The 13,581-nt window shown below is 37.8% G+C and overlaps 1 protein-coding gene across 1 annotated transcript in view; it reads left to right on the top strand.

Moving 5' to 3' along the window:
• GALNTL6 (polypeptide N-acetylgalactosaminyltransferase like 6) overlaps positions 1–13,581 on the top strand; it is a 1,143,667-nt gene that overhangs the window by 401,742 nt on the left and 728,344 nt on the right. The window contains exon 3 of the mRNA XM_026017526.2: positions 7,948–8,056. Within this exon, the coding sequence (XP_025873311.1) occupies positions 7,948–8,056 (109 nt within the window). The remainder of the gene's footprint in view (positions 1–7,947; positions 8,057–13,581) is intronic.

The following is a 13,581-nucleotide window of genomic DNA, read 5'->3' as shown; positions in this document are numbered from 1 at the left end:
ATCTGTGGGGGAAATTATGGTTGACTCTTGACCAGGAGGGGTGGCCTGTGTATTAGATGTTGTGGCCCACCGAGTGTGCATGGGGACACCTGAAAACGCTGGCTGGTCTGATGTGTTTGTTTGAGGAACTGCATGGAGAGCACTGGGACAGAGAAAGAAGAGTGGCTGCTGCAGTGAGTTGGCCTCTGCCATGGGCAGTTTGGTGGCCACAGATACCCAACCATTTGAGGATTTTTTTTTTCCCTTTAGCACCTGCGGTTCTTGGTCACAAGCTTTGAAGAGTGATGAGGTGGAGCAAAGGAGCAGTGGCAGGCAGCAAAACAAAGTTTACTGAGCAGTGGTACAAAGCTCCTGAAGATGGAGGGGACCCGAGAGGGTTGCCCTTGGAGCGTCTAGGTTTCGGGGTTTTATGAGCTTTTTTGCAGAACTCTCATAAGCAATCAGAGTGTGCTGAGTCATGCCAGTCCGAGCTTTGATCATGCATCTGCCCATTAGATTAATGTTCATGTGCTAGTGGTCTTTTTGGGCTATGAGCTTATGTCTTAGCTGCCCCAGTGCACAATAGTGACAAACACTTTATGGTTTATTGTTTACTTTTAGGACCTTTAGCAGAAGTCATTTCTGCAAAGGCTGCAAAATAGAATGCCAGTGTGCTCACATCTATGCTGCAAAACAGGGTGTTAGGGCTGTTGTGTCTTAGCTGTCTCTACTCCATATCTTCTTGCTGGGGACCCTGGCCTGGACTACCTAACTGTCCAACTAACTAACATAACTAGAGTCAGAGAGTCAGAAGGAGAATTGAGATTGGAGAAGGACTTGTGGTGTCCACTACTCTCCTAGCTTTGGGGCTGGCAGGCCAGGTGGGATAGCAGGATAAAAAGTTGGAAAACTTAGTGTGCCATTTTGCAAAGCGACTTAATCTAGAGTAATAGATTAAGATCCAGGTAACTGTGACAAAGCCTGATCGGGATGCTAAGAGGTAGAATCCCTTGGGGAGGGAGGAGGACAAAGAGGAAGATGTTGTCGTGATTGACAGTAAAACAGACTAAATGCCCCATGTGTCTGACCCCTGGGCCAGAGGAAAGTAAAAGCACAGCAATAGCAATCCCAGGCAGTGGGACCACCCCCAATTCAGGAAACATTCATGATGAGAGAGTATACTCCCACTGAGTTTACTGGTACAGTTGCCAAGCTCCAGCAAAAAAGCCAGGGAAAGCGTCCACACATGTTTAGTGTGGCTATGGGGGGCTGTAGCATTTCTCTGACCAGGAAGGAGGCAGAGAAAATGAGCAACATCACCACACGCCCTGCCCTCTGGCAGTATCTGCATGTGCTCTCAGGGGAGTTCAAGGGACTCACTCTTTTATAGGTTGAATTTTCTAGCGTGCATGGAGGTTTCATGCAAAGAGAGGATCTCTGTAGACAAATGAGATCCTGGAATGGGAATCTATAGAGGAGGTACAACAAATGCTTAGGGAGTTGGAAATGGGATAGGCCACCAATGCCCCTGTCTTCAAAGACCCTGATCAGGCCACATTCACTGTAGGGAGGAAATCTGTAGTCCACTCCCAGCATTTCATATAGGACACTGAAATCCATGCTGAACCAAGTCCTGGGATGAGACACTTAATGCTACTGGGTAATCCATTGCTAATACGGGAGAAACTGACAATCCTAGGAATGGGTACTTACTGTGAGAAAGACCAGAGACAGAGAGGGAGCTTGAAAACCTGAAAGGCTGTCCTAATCAGCTAGCTATAAATGGATTGATGAAAATAACCCAGAAACAAATGTGCTTTGACCTCATTGCTGTTGGAACCTCCACTTGAAAATACAGAATAGCAATAAAGCACAGTTGATCAGCCTGTGGAAAGCCTTCAAACATGAACAACAGTTCAGATCTGTCCCACTTGCCCCTACAAACCTTGATGCCCCACCAGCTCCAGCAGAGGCCTCAGGGATACAGTCTTATTTGGAGTCGCGGCCCCCATGCCCCAACTATAAGATGCAGGCCAAAACTGCCTCCAGGTAAGGGCTGTTGGAGGCCATCAAAAGCCTCATATTGAGCTCACTATTCATGGGTTCCCCAGAAGTAAAAGGTGCTGGGTCTGGTTAATACTGGAGATAAATATGCTCTAATACGTAGTAATCCTCAAGTTTTCTAATCCCCTCACTGCCTTCAGTGGTTATGGAAGGTAAATGGTTGTAGTCAGGAAAACCCTTTTGATACTGCAAATTAGACATTCCCTATCCCTTGCCCACCCCCCTGCCATGAGAGTATGAGGTTTTTATCTCTCCTATGTCAGAGAACATATTGAGCACTGATATCTTATGAAGTCAAAAGCCTTTCAGGTGAATTCCACCTCTGGGTTAGAGCAATCAAACCAGGGCTGAGAGGTAAAACAAACAAACAAAAACTGAAAACAAAAACCCTGGGAACCACTAATTCTACCCCTCCCTATGAAAATTGGTAACTGTCAAACAGTATAAATTCCCTGGGGGCATAAGTAAAAAGGAGAAGCTGTCAAGCACTGTACCAAGTGGGTGTTGTATGCTCTGCCAACAGTGCTGAGAATTGACTAAGGTAGTGCCCCCAATCTGTTCAGTTTTGCCCAACATTGCCACCATCTTAGATACCTTGGCCACAATCTTAGGAGCAAAGCATGCAGTTCTGGACTTAGCAATGGTTTCCTTTTTTCAGTATACTCCTGGCTGTTGAGTCGCAAGATCGATTTGCCTTCATGTGGGAGGGGCAAGAGTGGACTTTTCAAGTGCTTCCTCAAGGCTTCATGCACAGCCTGATAATATATCATGGGATGGTAGCCCAAGATCTGCTCCTATTCTCCTTTCCCACATCAGTGAAATGGGCTCATTACATTGCTGATATAATGTTAACAAGTAAAGCCTACCTCTATAGCAGGATACTCTGCAGATTTTGTTGGATTATCTGCAAGGGAAAAAATGAGCAGTGTACGACAGAAAATTCAAGGCCTAGACACCACCATAAAGTTTTTGGGAATCATTTAGTTGGTTAAGATGTGGGTTGTCCCAGAAGCTGTGATTGAAAAGCCTACCTGACCCCTAAGAACATGAAAAAGATACAAGCCTTTGTAGGGATTTGAGGGTTTTGAAAGGCATTTATTCTCCACCTAGCACAGCGACTCCATCCCTTATACTGCCTGGTAGGTCAAGGGCACATTTGGGACTGGGCATAAGAGCAAAAAGCCCCCTTTGAGAAAGCAAAGCTACTAGTGAACCTGATTAAAGCTTGAGCATCTCCCAAGCAGGGATACCATTTTAGTTAGATGGATCTGTGACTCTAAAAGAAATAACTTAGGCACTATGGCAGAGATAGCAGAAGAGGAGAATAAGTATCCTAGGATTTCAGACCCTGGCAGGGACCAGAAACCTGATATACCTCCCACAGATCAGTAGTTCCTAGCAACATTCCTCCAGATAAATCTTCTCACAAAGGAACAGCACATTGTGTAAAGAACTTTCCTTCCTGTCAACAGATGGGTTGAGAATATGTTTTTATTGACCTACTTCTGCCTCCTCTCCAACTCCCACTTTGACTAAGTGGCATGCTGTTTATAGCAGAGGAGCACCATGTCTTAGGAATGCAGGTGCTACTAGGCGCTACAGAGGATGCAGATCCTCCAAATGCCCCTGCCCCTATTCCTGTGTTGGCTGTGATGGCCTGTAGAGAAGGAACAGAAGAAATTCTCAATGGGTGATCTAGTCAGGGCTATCTACCTAGAGGCTGCAGTTGCTATACAGCCCAACCCTGACACCATCTGGATGGAAACAAGAATGAACTATAGCAGCCATTAGGCTAAACTCAGAGCAGTGTGGCAGGTGATCACTTATGAGGGTGGGCCTGTAGCCCTTTGCACTGACAATTGGGTTGTTCAAAAGGGATTAATGCTTTAGCTTGGACAATGGAAACCTGAGGGGTGGATGATCACGAATAAGCCCTTGTGGGGTCAGGATATGGGGAAACACATTTGGGTTTGCCTGCAACAGCCTGAGGCAAACCTCACTGCCTTCTATGTCTAGATTCATAAAGCCACCGACAACCCCTGGCAATCAGGAAGCTGATGTCCAGGCTTAGGTATGAGCCAAAAACCAAACCTTTAGTAGACAAGCAGATTAATTGCATAGAAAGAGCAACTGCCATAGTGCCTGGGTGGGATGGTATATTGCTGAAGATGACACATTACCTTTGAAATACAGTGGCTTGTTTAATGCAGTAATGCCATGCTATGTGTGGTCTAAACAATGCTGAAGGCAACTGCCAAAGGACTCTGGGGCAGATTCTCTAAATAATAGCATTCCCAAACAGTGAGATATTAACAAATTATGGGACCTTCCCTCTGAAGGGGCTTCTAAACATATTTTGGTTTGTGAGGACACTGCCTCTGGCTTAACCTTAGCTTCCCTCTGTCACTGTGCAAACCAGGCTGCCACTGTTAGGTGATTAGAGAAGCTGAGTATCATGCATGGATACCCATGTTGAGTAGATGGTGGTTGGGGGTTACATTTCAAAGTTCATGATGTGCAAAAATGAGGAAAAGAACATGGCATTGAATAAAGATCTCATCTCCTCTATAACCCTAAAACAGTAGGGGTAGTAAGAAGGAAAAATGGAATATTAAAGCAGCAGTTTAAATTATTAAGAGGCAAAACCACCTTGGCCAGGTAGACTAAAGTATTGTCAAGACTTTAGTACATTTTTATGGTCAGCCAGTAGGCCCCACTGCCCCATATACCAGACTAGAGACCCCTGCCAAGGCACCAAATACTATAAGGTATTTGTATAGCTTTGTATTTGTATTTGTATTTGGAAGCTGTGGAATCAACATGCTATGCTGCTGAGCATCATACCTAGGAAAGGAATTATCTATTGGAATTTGCAATGAGATATCCTACTGGGATGGGTGAGTTACTTAGCTCCTTTGGGTGAGGGGAATCTAATCAGTCTCCACCGGGATCTCATTGTCCTGATGCAATCTAGATCTATTGAAAAGCAGTATGCCTGGAATAGAACAGGAACCATCAAAAGAGGGAAGCAGGTGAGGGTTCTGGTCTGGTATATCCCACTCCTCAGTCCAACTCCTCATGCCTGACAGTGCTGTCTCCTATGACATGCACAACCAGATCAAGTCCCTAAAGATGCCACCTCTCTTTCTTCAGGGCCAGGTAGGCATGTTCTGTTTTCTGATGGTATAGTCCTTTGACCACCATCTTTGTTTCCTCTGTTGGCCTGAAGGACCCTGTAGCATACATAGAAGTCCTTACTAAATTCACCCAGCAAGCCTTAAAGGATAGCCAACAGTATTACTGAATACTGAAATGTCTCAAATAAGAAAAACTGTCTTACAAAATAGTATGGCCTTGGACACTATTACTGCCTTGCAAGGAAGCACCATGCCATTATCCAAACAGACTGTGTGTGTTCACACCTGATGAGTCTCTTAACATATCATCTTTATTAAATCATACGAGGAAACAAGTAAACATCCTGAGTAATCTAACCCCCAGCCTAGAGGACTTCTTAAATCAATGGTTGTGATCATGGGGCTCTTGGTAGAAAGAAAAAAATGTTACTTATTTTGGGAATCGTTATCTTAACCTGTGTTTTCACTTGTTATGTGCCTATGTTGTTGCTGTGACCTCTGCGTCAAATGCAGACAGATAGCCACCAGATTAATCACTTCCATGCTAATAAAACCCTTGATGACTTCATAGGGTACATGCAGAAGAGGGGGAATGTGCTGGATGGTAGGAGCTGGCCAAGATGGTAGGAGATCGTCAAGAGGACATGACCACCAGCTGACAGGAGAATGGGACTGGGGCAATAAGAGGCTCCTCACCCCTTCCTCATCCTTGAAACATATAATCCACTTAGTATTCCCACAACTAGGAGCTGTTTAAAACAACACCCTTGAGGGAGTAGGGAGTAAGATGTTGAAAGTATTGGCCTGCATATATGACTGAACCTAGTTAAGGCCTCTACACAAACTTTGAAGATTCAAGTGGGCCTGTGCTGGAATCTACTTGTCTTGTGGTGCCCCAGAGAAGCTTCATATGTAAGTTCCCTTGCTTATTCCACCTGTCTCCTACCATACCAGAGGGGCCTGCCTCTTCCCTTGGTCTCTCCTTGCCCTCCATGTTCAGGGGCCTGTTTGTGAACCAATAGGTTTGGAGAGTTTTGTATATTTGGAGTTTACACAAGAATATCTCCATGTTTAATGTCAGAATTTATTTTGAAATTATCTATTTTAATCTGAAAGTGATGTTTATAAATTGGTATTATCTAAATCAGTGTAAGAGATTTTTATTACTGTGCAGTATTTATTATTATAAATACAAGTTTGAGGCAAAATACAAGTTTTGTATTTTAAAGCTATTTAATTATTTAAAATTTCTGATTCCCAGCTGAGTTTCGGTAAAATTTCTAATTAAGAAATCAATGTCAAATGCATGACACTTTTTTTCTAATGTTTGCTATTATAAGCCCAAATTTCTGTCCAAAATTATTATTCCCATTTTCTTCTATTTTATTGTATTCTTTTATGTTAACTTTTCTATAGCTTTTCCTGTCATCCTCTTTATAAAATGCATTCTTACTATCTTTAATATTTTATATAAACTTATCATCATTCTTGTATGTTTATTTCTCTATTATTTTCATTTTCTTGAAATCACCACTCTTGTAGCAAATTCATTTAAATATATAGATAATAGTCAATTTGGCAAATCTTTCTTCTGATTTTAAGTACTTTTTTTAAATGTCAAGCTCCATTTTCATCCTTTCAAATAAGTGGCTCCTTTGTAACCTACAAAGATGGACTGAGATAATTTTTCATAAGCACAATAGTTATACTGTTTCAAACTAAGAAATAAGACATTTTATTTGACTTGGAAATCCTCTTAGAATAAAATTTCCTTACTGAAATTATTCACTTCTGTTGTATCTAAATTTAAACTTTAATTTTTTTTCTCTTCATTTTGTCAGAGTATTATTTATTTCAAAAAATAAACCAAATAAAAGAAAAGTGGTATGTGATTATGAGAACATTTTACATTATGTTGAGTATTAAGATTGTGAAAATAAATTTCATTCAAAACATGTTTCTTATTACCAAAAACAAACACCAAAAAAAGTAGTTTTAGCAATGCATACAAATATAATTTTCAAGTTGACATTGGAACACATTGGGTTTTGCCAAAACATAAAACATATGTTGTGACTACAGTTGTTGAGTAGGTGATAATTTCAACTGCAAGTGTAACCATGTACCATACTTTAACAGAAATCTAGATGGGAGATAGAATTAATAGTTGTTAAGACTACAAAACTCTGGTCTTAACAGAACTGTTCCAAGTCCTGACTTTGCCACTGTGGTTTAATTAAAATTATTTTAGTTCTCTGGGCCCTATTTTAACTGGCAGAAAAATGGAGACTTACAATCAAAGACTATCATAAAGATTAAACTATATTTATACAGAGTATAAATAACATAGTGTCTGGCTTATAGTGTGCATTCAGTGAATGGTTGATTCATTATCAGGTCATTCAAATATACTTGATCAAAATGAATGAAACTGTACAAATCACAAACAAAATTAACTCCATTTAATACCATTACTAGGGTTGTGCTCAGAGGAGGTGATACACTGAGTTATTAATGTCTCTGGATGAAACAAAGTAGGAAATGGTAAGGGTTGTGGGTGACCCATGCTCTTATTTTAAAAGCTGGAAAAGGGTTTCAAAATGTATATTTATCTTGTCACTAGAATAGCTTTCTTTTCAGTATTACGTAGACGAATCACTTATTCAACAAATATTCTTTGATTGCCTATTATGTACTCGGCTGTGTTTATCTGCCATGCAAAAGGAATACCTCCTTTTTATGCTCTGAATGCTTTCCTTTTCCACAGACATTTCCACTGGGCCTGGGAGATGGGCAATTCTATGCATGGACAGATGGTTTGAGAAGAAAGGACTGGCATGACTATGAAAGCATTCAGAAAGAGGCTATGCGCTCAGGTATGAAGTTCAGTGTAAGCCAAAGTGCTACTTTACTTACTGAAGTATCTCATTTGTCACCTAAAGGATCTTTAATTAGCATTTCTTCTGCATATAGTAAGGTATGTCTTGTGGGGGTATTGGAGTCAATGCTGGGCAGAATTAAAACAATTTCAAATTTCAAAGATAAAACAAATAATGAATAGCCTTTACAGTATTAGCAGAAGAAGAGATCATACAAGCTTTAGAAATCTATACTTCATATTTCTGAACTACTTTTTAATAATTTCTGGGCATACTTTGAGATTTATCAGTGAGACTTGATTGACTTAGTAGACATCTGTCTTGAGCTTGATTCATCTGTTAGGGCTGAGGTATATCTAACTGACAATGCACAATAACGAGGGGGTACGACAATTCTAGGCATTGGTGGGGCTACAGCAAGTTGGTGGATCACAGGAGCTGGGGACCTGAGGTTGGCAATACTTGAGCAAACAGGCTAGTCAATTAAAAAAAAAAATCAAGTAGGTCTGTATACATTGCAGCAGAATCCTAGTTTTGGGCTACATAGAGAAAACATTGTACTCATTGTACTTCTTGGTAAAAGCAGCTGGAAAAATCAGTCTTTGTAGAAAGATTGTAAAATTATGTTGTTGGTAACAGGGATTCAGAAAGGTATATAATTAGAAATCAAGCTAACATAAGTAGCATATGGTAGAAAGTCCATATGCTTTTACTCAGCTGGAGGATCTCTTTTTTTTTTTTTTTTTTTTTCATAGTGAAGATGTCATAGAAATAGAGAAGCTCTTGTTTGGTAAAGACATCTGAGCAGCACTGAGACACTGCATTCCAAGTCAAATCAGCAGCAAAACTATGACTAATTACAATATGAGGTCCTCCTGGTCAACCTTTCTCATAGCTGATCCCATCAGGAAAACTGGAGTGAGAGTATTTAACTAGTTATGCAGTTGTTCAGGCTGTGAACTGTTCTTTGCTCTGGGTTGGTTGTGACTGACCTAATTATAGTCTTCCCTCATTTTCTTCTTCCATTCCTTTTCTCTAAATAAAGCTCCTCTGTCCTCCCAACTTCATTGAAGTTGCTCATCCCAAGGATTTCTCTATTTGTCAGAGAACCAACCTCTTCTAAGATCCATTGTCTCCCCATCTTGACCATGACCCCGTGAACTATTAAGAAAGTGAGTTCCTTACCAGCATCCTCACTTTTCCAGCTCCCTTATCTTTTTCTTCTCTTTGCTCCATCAGCCCTGTCTCTTTCTAACCCCAGGATGCTGAAACTTTTTGGAGATGTTCACATAAATTAATCAACTGAAGGTGCAATTTATTGAATAGATATTTTGTACTAGACACTTTACACATGCCTTTTATTTAATCCTCAAAATGACTCTAATAGGTATTATTGTCACCAACTTGTAAAAGAAAGAAAAAAGAAAGAAGAAAGAAAGAAAAAGAAAGAAAGAAAGAAAGAAAGAAAGAAAGAAAGAAAGAAAGAAAGAAAGAAAGAAAGAAAAAGAGAAGAAAAAAGAAAAGAAAGAAAAAAGAAAAGAAAAAGAAATATGGAAGGGAGTCCTTAAGAATTTATTAAATACTCTCCAAGGTCAAACAGCTAATAATTAGCAGAACAAGATTAAAAATCAGGTCTTACCATGTTCCATTACACACCACTTTCAGACATTAAATAATAATATTTGGGCAATACGGAGTAATGACAAGAGAACATGTGCAAGGGAGAGACACATGGGTTCAGATTCTAACTTTTCTTTACATGAGTTAAGTAAGTGACAAATGAATTTATCTTTCTGATGTTATACTTTGCAAAATTGCTGTAAGGATTAAAGATGATATATCTAAAGTAATTGGCCAATTATTTGAACATATGATAAACTTATAAACTCTGATAACTATAATTATTATTTCCTCTAAGTTTCTTTAACTTGATTTAGTATGCCTAACTTTCACTTGTGTTGATGAGTTTTGGATACAAAATCCAATACTTCACATATATTTCTGCTTCACATAAATCTTTCTGGGGGATCCTTGGGTGGTTCAGCGGTTTAGCGCGCCTGCCTTCGGCCCAGGGCGTAATCCTGGAATCCCAGGATGGAGTCCTGCATCTGGCTCCTTGCACGGAGCCTGCTTCTCCCTCTGCTTCTCTCTCTCTCTCTCTCTCTCTCTCTCTCTCTCTCATCTCTCTCCCTGTGTGTCTCATGAATAAATAAATAAAATATTTTTTTTTAAAAAAAGAACTCTTTCTGCCTCCTGTATAAACATACTGTTGAGGTCATCTTCTTATTTGGGTCAAGGGAAAGCTGACCTCCAAAAATAAAATTGGTAACAACAAATTTTCTAAAGCATAAATTTCCTATGGAGTTAAAAAACTTTTAAATGCTAAGATGTTATATGAATCACTGGAGATCTGGAGATATGTGACAAACAAAATAGACTAAAATTCTTCACTTTTTAAATTATATAAGATAGAACATAAATAAAAAGACTGTACATACACAAACATACAAGCAAGGACATAATCAGAATAAACATCCTTGATCTTTGTATCTAAGCCATGGGAAAAGATCACCTGTGTAGTTTTTTTTTTTTTTTTTTTTACTACCTATTTATGTATACCTAAAAAATACTGTTGCATTTTTCCTGTGTTTGGACTTAATCTAAAAATTGAATAATAATTTATGGCTTTCTTCCTTCACTCAAAATTATTTCTGAGATTCGTTTCTGTCAATATGTGTGCAATTCTAGTTGATTCATTTCTACTATTGTTTAGTTTTCTACAACGTTCTTCCTCTTTATGGGCATTTCGGAAGTTCCCAGGTTTCATTGTTATATATAACGTTGTTATAAATATTTTTGTAAATGGTTCTGAGGTAGAGGTTAATTAAATTAAGAGTTGACTATTTTTCAATATTGAATCGTACATTCTATGGCATATATTATATTTATTTGCTACTTATTTATTGTCTTTAGAGATGTGTTTATAATTTTACTCTCAGATTTTTTTATAGCGTTATTCCTAGAAAACTAATATTATATGGGTATTGTATGTGTTACTGATTTTATTGAAATTCCACATTGTAGCTGGTTTATAGAATGTTAATAAATTATAATATTTATTTGAACTTAGAAAACTTTCTAAACTCTTCTATTAATTATAATCATTTACCTATAGGTTAGCTTGAATTTTCAGTGTAGACACTCATTATATATACAAGTAATGACAGTGCTTATTTTTTCCATTCTAGATCTTATAATTCTCATTCTTTTTTGTTCAGTTCTAGTTACTGCACTTATTGAGTATTCCAGTGTAATGGTGAATAGTGGTTATTGGTGGCAACCCTTGACTTGTTATAATTCTCACTATAGCAAATTAGACATGTACTTAAAAATTTTATGTCTGTATTTAATGAAAATACATTTTTTATGATTGCTGGAGCTAGTTTGCTGAGATTTTGCTTTATTTTTGTTTAAACCTAAGTGAAAGTTAAGGTTTTTTGTTTGATCTATTGAAATAGACAATAAGATAACTTTTCTCCTCTAATCTATTATTTGGGTAAATTATTTCTATTGATTTTGTAATGGAAATCAAACTTAACAATTCTACATTTGATCTGTCTTTTTATTTATTACTGGATTTGGTTTGCTAATATTTTATTCAGCATTTCTAAGTCATTATTCATGAGTGAATATAGGACACAAGTTTTTCTTTCTCATAGATTCTTTGTCAAGTTTTGGTAACAATGTAATGATAGCCTCATAAATTACTTGAGTAATAATTTCTATTTTTATACACTTTGTAATTTCTTGTTGTATATGAGAATTATTTATTTGTTAATAATTATGGAAACCTGGTAAGTGAAATTATCTGAACCTGGACTTTTCTTGGACCAAAGATTTTTAACTACTAGGTTAAACTTTTTAACTAGATATAGTACTAGTTGATTGTCTATTTCTCCTGGAATTATTTATATTCCAGCAATTTATTCATTACATCTAAGTGTTCACAATTATTTTTTTATATTTATTTTATTTATTTATTTTATTTTATTTATTTATTCATGACAGACACAGAGAGAGAGAGAGAATGGCAGAGACACCGGCAGAGGGAGAAGCAGGCTCCATGCAGGGAGCCTGCCGTGGGACTCGAACCCGGGTCTCCAGGATCAGGCCCTGGGCCAAAGGCTGCATTAAACCGCTGAGCCACCTGGGCTGCCTTAAGTGTTCACAATTATTAACAAATTTATTCATAATACTCTCAAATATTTCATGTCTGCAATGCTTAAATTTATGTTGCTTTTCTTTCAGCTATAATTTGTACTTTTTTCATTTCTTCTTAATCTAATAAACCAGGAACTTTTATTAGTCAATTTTATTAATCATTGCAAAAAACATTTTTTTTACTTTATCTTATCTATTGTATTTTTCTCATTGATTTATAGTCTTATATGTATTATTTATTTTCTTTGACTTTCTTTCACTGCTACATTTTTTTCTAAATTTTAAAAATAGATTCATGTCTTCTTAATTTCAACCTCTCTTCTACTGTAGACTATACATTTAAGGCTCTAAATTCTCTTCTAAGTACCACTTTAAGTACCCCGCACTGCTCTGGGCTCCAGTGTTTTATATTTGTTTTTTATGTTTTAATTATATTTTAGTTATGTTTTGAAATGTCTGGCCTACTTAAATACTGAAATTATCTTAAAAGTAAGAAAATCCAGAAACTACCTCCTGATAAAATCCCAATAATCTTTTGAAAAGTACACTAATATAATAGGTTGCATGCATTTCATTAAGAGTCTTTCTTAATGTTTTTATTCATATTATTAGTCTATGTTTTGTTCTGGCAATTACATCTTTGAAGAGTATTTGGTAATTTTGAAGTATCAGGTATTTCAAATATTTGTTTTTAAGTAGTGGGTGATTTATTTGGGGGGGCATGTTGTTAAACAGCACAGGTGAAATGAGGAAGATGCTGCTTTCACCTTTCAGGAAATGGACATTTCTTATATTAAAACAATAAAAAAGAAAAGAGGCAATTGAAGGATAGACCCTAAGACATTAAGTGTAATATCAGTTTTGTTTTTTTTTTTTTCTGGTACATCTGTGACCTTAGAGTTATATTAAATTAGAAGGATTCTTTGAACTTCTTAGAATTCTAACTAATGTCCAAAGAAGCCCAAAGTATTTATTATTCCATAATCTTACACTTCTTTGTTTTGGGATTAGTATATAACCAAACTAATTTAAATGTAGAAAAAGTGTATCCACATAGCATTTCAGGGTCAGGAAGGCTTCCTGGAAGAGGTAAACCAAATTCGAAAGGGTAAAGTTCTACTTTGATATCAGATAAAGTTGGTGTTAGGTTTTCTTTTTAATGATCAGTGGAGAAAATTAAAGGCAGCAGATCCAGGCGGTAGGTTCAAGAGTGCTTTAATGGGGAGCGTTCCTGGTGAGGTCCAGTGACTCGGAGAGGAGGCCCACTTCAGGGAAGTCGCGCCCAGGAAGGGAAAGGTGTG

This window comes from Vulpes vulpes, chromosome 9 (assembly GCF_048418805.1).
Source record: "Vulpes vulpes isolate BD-2025 chromosome 9, VulVul3, whole genome shotgun sequence".
Taxonomy (NCBI): Eukaryota; Metazoa; Chordata; class Mammalia; order Carnivora; family Canidae; genus Vulpes; species Vulpes vulpes.
Note: the sequence above shows the minus strand (reverse complement) of the source record. Positions and strands in the feature narration are given on the sequence as shown.